Source organism: Morone saxatilis, unplaced genomic scaffold (genome assembly GCF_004916995.1).
Source record: "Morone saxatilis isolate NCDOM2014 unplaced genomic scaffold, NCSU_SB_2.0 Contig16, whole genome shotgun sequence".
NCBI classification, from domain to species: domain Eukaryota; kingdom Metazoa; phylum Chordata; class Actinopteri; family Moronidae; genus Morone; species Morone saxatilis.
Window position 1 is genome coordinate 4,085,922 of NW_023339718.1, and position 10,802 is coordinate 4,096,723.

The following is a 10,802-nucleotide window of genomic DNA, read 5'->3' on the forward strand; positions in this document are numbered from 1 at the left end:
GCACTGCATGGAGGTCCAGCCGTCCTTGTGTCAGTGAGCGCGACGAAACCCTGTGAAATATCGCTGCACCAATGTCATCATGGCATCGTCCTGCACATCTCGTGCACATGGTGATGAGAGTGATCCTAACTCTGAACAGCAGTGGTGTGGCCAGTGTTGTGGACACAGGGTGGCAGGCTGACAATGCGATGTGTTGGATGGCTATTCTCTGGGCAAAAGATGCCACACTCGGTCGTTCCCAGCTAACCATCTGTCAGTCTATGAACACAACATGATTCCAGCTATTGGACAGATGAAGATAAACACTGAGGACACACAGAAAGCCAGCTGAGGGAAATGCAGTTCAAAATGTAACAACAGCATAAGGCAGCTCCAAGGAGTCAATGTGTGTAACTGAATTAGTGTGGAGCAAGGCAATGCTGGGGATAAACAGCACAGAGGCTCAGCAAATTATTCCTGGATGAATAATGGTTAAAATAAGACGGAGATACAATATCATTAATAATGCAGCTCATTTTACAAAGTACACTACCGTACTGATTTGATCCACTCGCCTGATTTGACTCCTCAAATCCAGGTCAGAACTGTGTTTCACACTAGCTGTGCGTTCACCTACTGTTGTGTGACCAATGGCCACACTACTGCACCATCGTAAACCCTTTCTTTCCACTCCCAGGACTCAAAATTGCTTTCTGCAATATTCTGAATTTATTTTGCTTGAATTCAAATGCAAGGACTGCACTTTCTTTCAAGAAGCCAAATGGAAAAGTAAATACTCAAATGGCTTTTGAACATCAGAAATGAACATGTTTGAACACCTTTCGCTCTAGGAATTCTCATGTCCTCTGAAAAGAAAATATTACTTTAAAACGAGCACATTAGACATATTAGATGAGGTTACTAGACCTTTTACCACATCTCGCTGATTGAAAAGGATGTTTCTGATGGGCTAAGTTGGGCTTTCATAACGCTCAGACTAGAACATCTGAAGACTCTGCCTCAGCAAACTTTCTCATTACCTATAAAATCACAACCACAGTGGAAGGACTAACAAAGACAGGTTTGTTGAATTTATTGTGTTTAATGCCACTGAATGAAGTTACGATGACATGCAAGGTAAAATTACTGTTTTTGTCTATGGAGTCTGGTGGCGAGAGATAAACAAAAGGTCTATCTCTGTAGGGATCCTTTCCCGCTATGTTGTCAGACACTTAGAATACCAATCTGAGCCTCTCAGTGTGGCAACAACAAGCCCTTTTTGTGGGTGTAAGTTAATTTAAGAGTTAACACTGGCTAACGCTGTGGGCACTGCAACCCTTTTTGTGAATGTTTTCTAATTCTGTGAATTAAGGCTTTATTTTGACCCAACCAGCGTTGGTGAGTGTTGGAAAGATTGTGGTCCGGTTGCCCGTAACGCTCATGGTTTTGATCTGAGATGCTGGTGTTCTAGTGCGACACCGAGTGGCAAGTAAATTTTGTATATATAAACTTTAAATAGTGTATTGACCATGTGGCCTTTCACACATTTTGCTGTCAGGTGACAATAAAAAAGCAAGAATTATAGTAATCACTAATAAATAATAACTATATTATGTGATTTACCAGACTGTACAGTAGGTTTGATCTTATTTGACAGCTGCAATTATGTGCAATTATGTGTTCGATCATGTAGAACACACAGACAGAACTGCTACATAACGAATACTATCTGATATTGTTGTTATGCTCAAATATGATTAATGGGAAAATTTGTTGGAGCTTCTAGATCTGGACACAAAAATCTCTTAGTAGCCAATCCAATAATATTGATATATCTGTTGTATTTAATATGCTGAACATCTGTAGACCTAATTTATCTTGATTTAATTTTTTATGAACCAAGTATTTAATAAACTCACAAAAAAAATTAATTATCCCTCCCAGTCATTGTCAAATTTGATTCAGTGCATGTTTAACAGTCAATTGGCAATCTGGTTGAAGCACACCAGTCAATATCTAAAAGGTCACTAATGACAGAGCATGTTCGTATTCTATGTGGCGGGTGTATTGTGCATCTGAGAAAGGAGAAAGGGCAATGGTTGTAGAAAATATAATGTGCATTGATTCTCAGGAGTGTTACTGATTTGCTTTCTTCCTGCCTCCAGGCTTGTCTCTCTCAAAACATTTTAGCCTGGATGTATCAATGCAGCAGCACCCGCTGACAGGCCTGGCTGAGACTTTATTTCCAAAATAATCCACAGGCTGGAAGTGAATAGGACTGAGCAGTGCAACTGAATGCGGGTGCAGTCACTCAGGACCAAAAGAGAGATGCCACAGCTCCCCCTGTGCGCTACAGGGCAAAAAACTCCTCTTGGGCCTTTTTTCCCTTTTCCAGGTGGAAAGCAATGTTGATTCAGGGACAATTACTACATCTGTGACAGACCATCTGCTGAGTCCCAAAAGAAAACAGCAGTAAAGGCAATTTAGTTATAACAATTAGTAAAAAAAAAAAGATTTAGTGCATCATACTTAAATAACCAGCAACAGTATTTCCCGTATAGCATGCCACATTTGTACCACTGTTGGTGAGAAACTGAAATTAGTTCCATGTTTCAAAAGTCCTCCAAAAACAGTATATAGCAATAAAATTAATAAATGATGTAGATGTGGAACTACAGCTGTATTGCTCGTTGCCTTGGAAGTGCAGATCATGTGTGGCATTTACCACAAGCTCTAACTTTGTTGTTTCATTAGCGTTTGTCTGGCCTACTTATGTGACAGCACGGAGAGGGAATGTCTGTCGGTGCACTCACCGGCTGCCACGGCCGACCACATAACAAAGAACATCCCCACTGCAATCCTCTTCAAGGAGGAAGGCAGCAGGCCGCGGCGTTTCAGGATGGGGTCCACCACTTTGTCCTTAAGGGGAATCAGCATAAGGATGAGCACTGCGTCAAACATGGTGAGCCAGGCAGCCGGGAAGCGGAACGTCATCTGTGGGGATGCAGAGGAGAAACAGGAGGTAAAACTGTGCGAAAGGCAACAAAGCATGAAAACTACAAAGAATATCAGTGCATTCCAACACAATTCACCAAGTGTTTATGTGTATATGAGTGAGAGTGTGTGTACTAGGGGCTTGATATTGCTTTGGCACCCCCTGGTGGACAAAACCAAACATAATAAAATGAAAAGTATTTATTTAATTCACAGTAAAAGAAAGCACACAGTCAAATCAATAAAATGTCCTTCATTTATGTCAGTAAATCATAGAATTACCATTGTTGTTGTTACTATTGTCATAGTCGTAGTATTGTTGTTTTTTATATGAGTAAGTGGCACATAAGACAAAGTGTACTTGACTTAATTCAAAATAAATGTTTTCAACAAAAATCTAAATCTAATACTATAAAGTGTAATCTATGAAAGGAATAATTACACCGAGCAAACAGAGTAGAAGACATATCAATCAGAGAGAAAATCCATTGTGAGCAAACAAAGCATCTACAAGTTAAGGCAATATCTCATTCAGTGAGCAATGAAAGACTGCAAACTGCTGGAGATGTTTTTTGCAATTCAAATTCCAAGTGCCATCTGAGCTCCTGATGTGTCTCTGGTTTAACACTTCTGATAGCATCATTTATTCTCAAATTGAATTTCCATTTCTTGGAGTCACCGCTGGCAATCTATACGCAGCTCCTTAGAGAGTGTTTTCCTCCCTTGTTTGCGCATTATCATATTCAAAATGATAGAAAGTTCTAACAGAGACTTTTCCTTTGCCAAGGAAAGCGTGGCATGAATGACGGAAGTGTCCCAACAGGCCCGGGTCTGTGGTGGGCATGACGCACCGCTTTTTCCACTTCCCCAAATGGACCACGTACTGTACGTAGGTACTGCACGCATATACTCTATATATACTCCATAGCATGGCTCATCACGGTTTTACAGTACAACGGTATTACACACTTATCTTACTATAGATTACAATGAGCCTTAAAGGAATTAAAACTATACTTTCACTTTCATATTGTGTTCTATGTTTTTCAATAACACTAATACAATAGAATTCAATACCGTACGTGAGTAAATACACACAATATGATAACCAACAATCTTTCACCATGTTGTTACCATGGCACATTTCTGCTGTTTACCTTTCGGACAATTCTCTAATATTTGCTTTTTGTGGAATATTGCATAATTTTACCTTTTCAGACACTGAAATATATCAGAATTGAAAAATGTAAGATGGGAAAAATGGACTCTGCTTAAAAGTGTTATTTTGAAAACACCCCCTGAGTTGAGTTTCCTTTGTATATAAAAAGTCACAAGCCAAGCACTTCTCCATATGCATCACAGAGTACCATAAAGATATATGAAGGCAGGTTTAGACTTTAAAAACGTACAAATACCTTCAAAAAGCATTAACTGGACATTCACGGATACATGAACTACATGTAGCAAACTCAGGATGTAATCTAATTATAACCAATTACAACACACTGCTGCCTCCCATTCCAGGTTATTATTATCATCATCATCAGTATGGGCTCTGCTTCTTTGAACAGACAGTATTTGTTCATCTCAGTCATTGAAATGTGTCAGGTGAGGTGAGGGAGCAAATCACAGAGGCATCTACAGTAATCTCACTTCCCCTTTGATGTTCCGAAGTGTCGAGGCTGGCAGCAGGAAAGGCTCAGTTCCGTTTTTTAAAGATACTAAATAGCGTGTGTGAATGGAAGGGAAATAACAATACAGTTCTTCAACACAACGGGATATCAGTGAATAAAACTATGTTGGGAAATTCACAATAATCACAAGTCAAGTGCATGTTATTGTGAAATGTAAGAATATATGTGTGTGTGTACTGTATATGTCATTAATACAGCAGGGGGTTCGATTGTGCGGTTTACAGGCGAGGGTTTCACTTCACATTTCCATGAAGTCGGTGCACTTCACTATCACATCAAACGTGCTTGTTCAAAAGGAAGACCAGGCGTACTGTACATTTCATACTTCCCAGTCTATTCCAGTTTCATCATTTTTAAACCTTTGATATTTGAGGAGTCGCGTATCACGTGGAGTTACTACAGGGGATTCAGTCATCAAGGCCCCTCCAGAACAAAACATCCAATGTGTCAGAGTGAAACACCAGCAACAGTACTCAGGAAGAATCAGTTGGAGGTAAAATCTCAGCCAGGTTGCTAATCTGAGAGGTATTAGTCTGTGAGGTAAAGTTCTGACTTAATCCCCAAGGCATTATCAACGTTTGCTGCTGCCTCCAGCTGTTGCCTACCATTGTTTTGCAGTGACCTACTGACTCCTTTAGTTTCAGCACTGAAATCTAGTTTGGAGCAAACTGGTATGATTTACTCAAGGGCTTCATACAGTAGTTGTTTAACATGTAACCAATCACACTGTCAAGCCGCAGATGTCAACACACTGAGGCTATTTTTTAATTAAACAAGAAACAGGCACTTGGACAGAGTGTCTGCACTTAGGTTTACCTGGTGGGGGTCAGCAGAGCTGTTTGAGGCACTATCAGGAATCCTCAAATGGAGGCCCTGCAGGATGTAGGTTGTCTGCATCTGCAACGCAATAAGGAGATTAGAGTCTCAGCATGAAGTAATTCTCCACTTTATGATCACCAGGACGTCTGCCGCAAAACCATTCTTCTCCAATATTGAAACAGAAAATCATCTTCCCTCTCATATTAACACATGCGTGTGCATATCTGCATCCGGCAAACTCATATTGTCGTATTAAATTCCTTCATATTTTTCATCTTGTGTGAAACATGGCTCATACATTTTGATTAAGTGTGAAATGGGTTTATCTTACCTGGAAGTACACAGTCCAGTACGGGATGAGGGCAAAGAACACAGGGAGGATTTTCACCAGGGATTTCACCTCATCTACTTTCTCCTCTGAAAACTTTCCACCATAGGTCACTTTGGCGCTGTCTAGTAGTGTTGGTTTGTTGCTTCAGGGGAATAAATAAGAACAAAAAATACTATTTAAAACTAGAGTATGATTTATGGCATAAAAGAAACAGAAATAAATAAAGAATACTAGACTTATTCTAAACTCTTAAAGTGTGAGTCTTAAAAAAGCCTTTTTTGTGAACATCTCACCCTTAAATAACAGCACTTCTAGAGATAGGAAAAAAACTTTATTCTAAAGCCTATAATCCCCATCTCTGGAGGAAATGTCTTAATAAGGAATTCTTGGAAGGCTGCAGGATTGGCCAACTTAAAATATTCAATGTCAAGTTTCTGAACCAATTGTGCTACTTTTGTTCAAAGTCAAGTAACAGCACTTTTAGAATAACTTTTCACCACAGGGAATGAAGATGAATGCCTGGACCAGTGGGGGGGAATTATACAGGGGGATCAAAGGAGGCTTCAACATAAAGGTCTACCAACAACACCTAGTTGTGTTTCCCCGCTGGATCAGAGTCACCATCCCACTAAACTTTGCCATGAACAAAAATACTTGCTTTCCTGTTGGAAAGAGCCTTCCCATTGATACTGATGAATGCTTTGCTACACCACAGTTATTGTGAGCGTGCTGTTTGTCATTGAGGGAATGAATTTACCACTTTTATTGCCTGACAATACAGTTTTATGTTATCTTTTTACCATCGCTACATAAAATGCTCTGAAATGACAGACGTGACGTGCCGCTCTCACCGGAGCAGGTTGGGCTCCTTCGGTTTCTTGGAGCAGCAGGCGAAGCCCAGGATCTTGAACATATCTGTGAAGGCGCTGCCGTCAGCGGGCTTGCTGATGAAGACGGTGCGGCCCAGGAGAAAGACCAGGAAGGAGATGCCGAGGCACACGGTGGGAATGATGTAGCCGAGCTCAAAGCTGAGGTTCTGCTGGATGTAGGCCACACCTCCCAGAGACAGGATGGCTCCTAAGTTGATGCACCAGTAGAACCAGTTGAAGAATCTACGCGTGGCTTCTGGTCCTCTGTCTTTCACCTGAGATAACACACAGTGCAGGGTGACAGCAATCAGTCATGTGGTTGTAAGCAGGGCTGTGACAGTTAGTTGATTAATCGATTAGTTGTACACTATTAACTCATTTTGAGTCATTTTTTAAGAAAAAAAATTCCAAATTCTTTGTTTTTAGCTTCTTAAATGTGACTATTTTCCTCCATGACAGTAAACTGAATATCTTTGAGGTTTGGATGAAACAAGATAAGACATTTTATGGACCAAACTAGTGCTTGATTAATTGATAAAATGGCTGTAATATCGTTAGTTGCAGCCCTAAGTGCTAACTGTAAGTTGGTACAACATACAGGGAGAAAAGCAATTTTATATTCGTATATAAAAGACCTTGGACTCTGAACATTGCCGCAGCTGTGTGTCACACCACTTTGACTGTCAACTAGCAGCTTTTGTCAGCTGTAAAAGAAGTGTGCTCATCAGCACTTTGATATGCAAGTTTTCAAAGTCACATGAGGAAAATAGCTCCAGGCGGACCGAATCTTTAGCGTTTAAAGTGCACTTCCATTAGTCAACAAAACGTTAAATAGCTTGAAAAAAAATAAAAAATCCTGACAGTACATGACAGAGAAGACAAGCTGCGCCGATAAAGAGGAACAACGATCACAAGCTGAAACTGACAAGGATGTGAAGTCAAGTTTCAGTCCACACATTGGGGTTTTGTTTTCCATTATTGAATTAATTGCCTGGACTGTCTACAGCCGCATAAAGTTGGTAGAAGCAACAGGAGATTTTTCTCCTTTATGTCGGGGAGAAAAACCAAAATAAACAGCAACTTCTGGTTCATTCTTTATCAGCTTACTGTGGCTTAGAAAATTCTTACAGAATCTGCTATGATAGCCTACACCATTAGCTTACCAAAACAGCAATAAATTCAGTTAAATGTCTATGCAAGCAAATAATATTATTCTCATAATGGCACTGATCCATTCCACATACAGTTATCCTCGTGGAGGAAAAGATTATATCAGCGTGTGATGAAGTGGATATGTCTTTTATATGCGAGCACAGAAGATACAGCGGTACAGCTACAATTAACTATTGGGGAGATAATGTCACGGCACTCACGAGCCGAGGCGGAGCATAAATCTCTCTGGGGTTCCTCTCTGCGGATGCTCAGTGCAGTTAGAAAATTAGTCATCAAGCTCCAACTAAGCAGGTGACTGTCATGTGCTTCCAACAACTGCATTTTAAAAGAATACAGACATAGAGCGGGGGGGTACGTTTAGTTTTGACACAAGATCGATAAGCGGCTGTGTTCCCTCCAGCCTCGGGACAAGACAAACATTTAATTTACTGTCTTGTTTCAGTGTTGGCCCTCCATCAAATGCAGAATATGGTGAGTTAGTATTACATTGGTCATAGGCTGATAGACATTACATCTGCAGTGACTCATAACAGGACAAAAATCAGATCTTTCCCCCACCCACTCCTACACAGAGGCAACAGCAGCCCCAGTAAAACTCTTACTTCATGATTACGATGCCCAAATTGTATATTAATATTTTTTTTCTTTAAACTTACAAAACTGACTGTGGCAATTTTCACTCTGCAAGAGGATGCAATTATTTCTTAGACAGAAATCGAGCCGCATGTAACAGGAAATTTTTCAATTTTACTCAAACCTTGCACATTTCAAGTATTAACAGCTCCCTCTCCCCACTTAATTAGGATTTTCAGCTGGAGGAGAATTAGTGGGAAAATTGTGCCTCAAAGAGTTGAGCTCCTATTACATTTTCACTACTAAAAACATGTTTTGTCAAGTCTTATAATGATTTTCAGGTTAACAACCACTGGCACCGGTAAAATGAAGCTGGTTTATTCTATGTATTGCTGTTTTTTTCTGTCGTGTGCTGCTGTAAGAGGTTCTGTGTTTCTCTTTTGTTTCCCTCCGATGTATGGATTTTGCTTGATGTTGTTTGTGTATTGTGTGCGTTTGAACATGTTCAAAGGGAGCACTGACAAAAATGTGAAAATCTTGTAATGAGCCTAGTGGGCTCAAGTACTAATCATATTCACCACGCCAGTTCCCTTTGAAAGCTTTTACCCACCCCTGGTTAGATTATTTTGAAAAACAATCACCCCATTGATGAACTTTCCCATTTCTATGGCTGCTTCTTGTAGAGCGGGGGTCTCAAACTGTCAGCACAGTGGGGGATTTCTGGAATATTGCAATTTCTTGTAGTACTTGAACATGGAAGTGGCAATACCAGCAGTGGCCCCAACCCTAGAAGAGTGTGGGACCCCTGTTGTAGCGGCTCATCTGTATAATCTTACATTATTTGGCCAACAAACTGTGTTGTGTTTCACTTCTTTTTACCACCAACGTATAATCCCAGGCATTGTGCTCGTGTGTTTGTGTACATTAGTGTGAGTGAGAGAAATAAAGGGGCTCTAAATGCAGTCTAAAGTCAACTTTATAATAGAAATACCTATAAACTGCCATGATGATCAGAGGCATGCGTGTCTAAGGGAACTGTGAGAAATCCCATCACATGTTCATGATGTTACACTGCATACCCAATCTTATACAGGCCTGTGTAAGAAAACACATCCTATCCAAAGGCTTTCCTACCATAATGAATTCTTTGTATCCTTTTAGCATTCTTTATTTGATGCAGACTTTTAGGATGTGAAAGTGGTTCATACTCTACCTGATCTGCCCCAAAGGGAGTGATGTTGGACTTCACAGTCCCCACACCTAATGCAATTAAAAACAGCCCGCTGTAGACTACTGGGCCACAATATGGGGCACGAATGGGGCAGGTTACATTGCTCGGTGGGGTACTGTTAGTGCTCAGACACTCCGCAGGTTGCACCGGAAACGCCACCTCTTCTCCACATAGCTGTATCCTGGTGCCTTCATTTGAAATGAAAGGGAAAAATAGCATGCCAAGAAAATACAGGATCAAACTTGAAGCAATTGTCCAGAATTTCCCAAGGTATGCGTCCGCCAGCCAACCTCCGAAGGGCGAAATCAGGTAAGTAACTCCCATGAACATCAGAGGCGCCTGACTCGCCTGAGTGCCCTCCCAATAAAAGGGGCTACCATTGAGAAAAAGGACAAGATTGGATGTGATGCCGTAGAACGCAATCCTTTCTAATGATTCAGCCAGCAGGATGGCTGCACATGCCAGTCTCCTTCCCTGGAAAACTGACGGTGGTGGAGGTCTGTTCCCAGAGTCTGAGTCCAAAAGAGGGGTGCTCTCATTGGCATCCCTGTCGTTGGCCATTCTCAACAGGTGCTTCTCGCTGAGTAAGAGTTCAAACCTGTGAAGAAAATACAAAAGGAGGTTAAAGATCCCCTCCAGACGTGTGTTACCACACATACAAATAGTTTTCTTGGAACAAACTCGAAACAGTATACGATATTATCGCGTATCGTGATAAAAAAAAACACCCGTCCAATAAACCAGATATGTGGAAATATTATGGATTCAAAGCTAAAGAACAACAAGCAGTGAGCCAATAAAAATGTGTGTTTTGTAACTAAATGTGAGGTAAAGTGGTTCCAGTGAGTTTTTGAAGATTATCACAAGAATATCGTGAATCGCAATTAATTTGGCCGTTATAACTGCGACATGAAATTTGTATATATATAATATTTTTATGATAGTTGGGGAGCTCAAAGGACAGGAGTAAGAGGACCCAGCAGAGAAACAGGCTCACAGCTGATCCACAGCGGCTCCAACCAGGACTCTGACTCTGGGGATGAAACGGAGGAAGAGGAGCCAGTTTGTAGCATGTCGATTTGTAAATAACATATATACACACACACACACACACACACACACACATTTACATACACACA

At 40.8% G+C, this 10,802-nt stretch overlaps 1 protein-coding gene across 1 annotated transcript in view; it reads right to left on the reverse strand.

Moving 5' to 3' along the window:
* slc15a4 (solute carrier family 15 member 4) overlaps positions 1-10,802 on the reverse strand; it is a 31,515-nt gene that overhangs the window by 19,470 nt on the left and 1,243 nt on the right. The window contains exons 2-6 of the mRNA XM_035658635.1: positions 9,646-10,261; positions 6,669-6,961; positions 5,818-5,959; positions 5,484-5,564; positions 2,793-2,973 (exon numbers count right to left, since the gene is read on the reverse strand). Of these exons, the coding sequence (XP_035514528.1) occupies positions 2,793-2,973; positions 5,484-5,564; positions 5,818-5,959; positions 6,669-6,961; positions 9,646-10,224 (1,276 nt within the window). The 5' untranslated portion in view covers positions 10,225-10,261. The remainder of the gene's footprint in view (positions 1-2,792; positions 2,974-5,483; positions 5,565-5,817; positions 5,960-6,668; positions 6,962-9,645; positions 10,262-10,802) is intronic.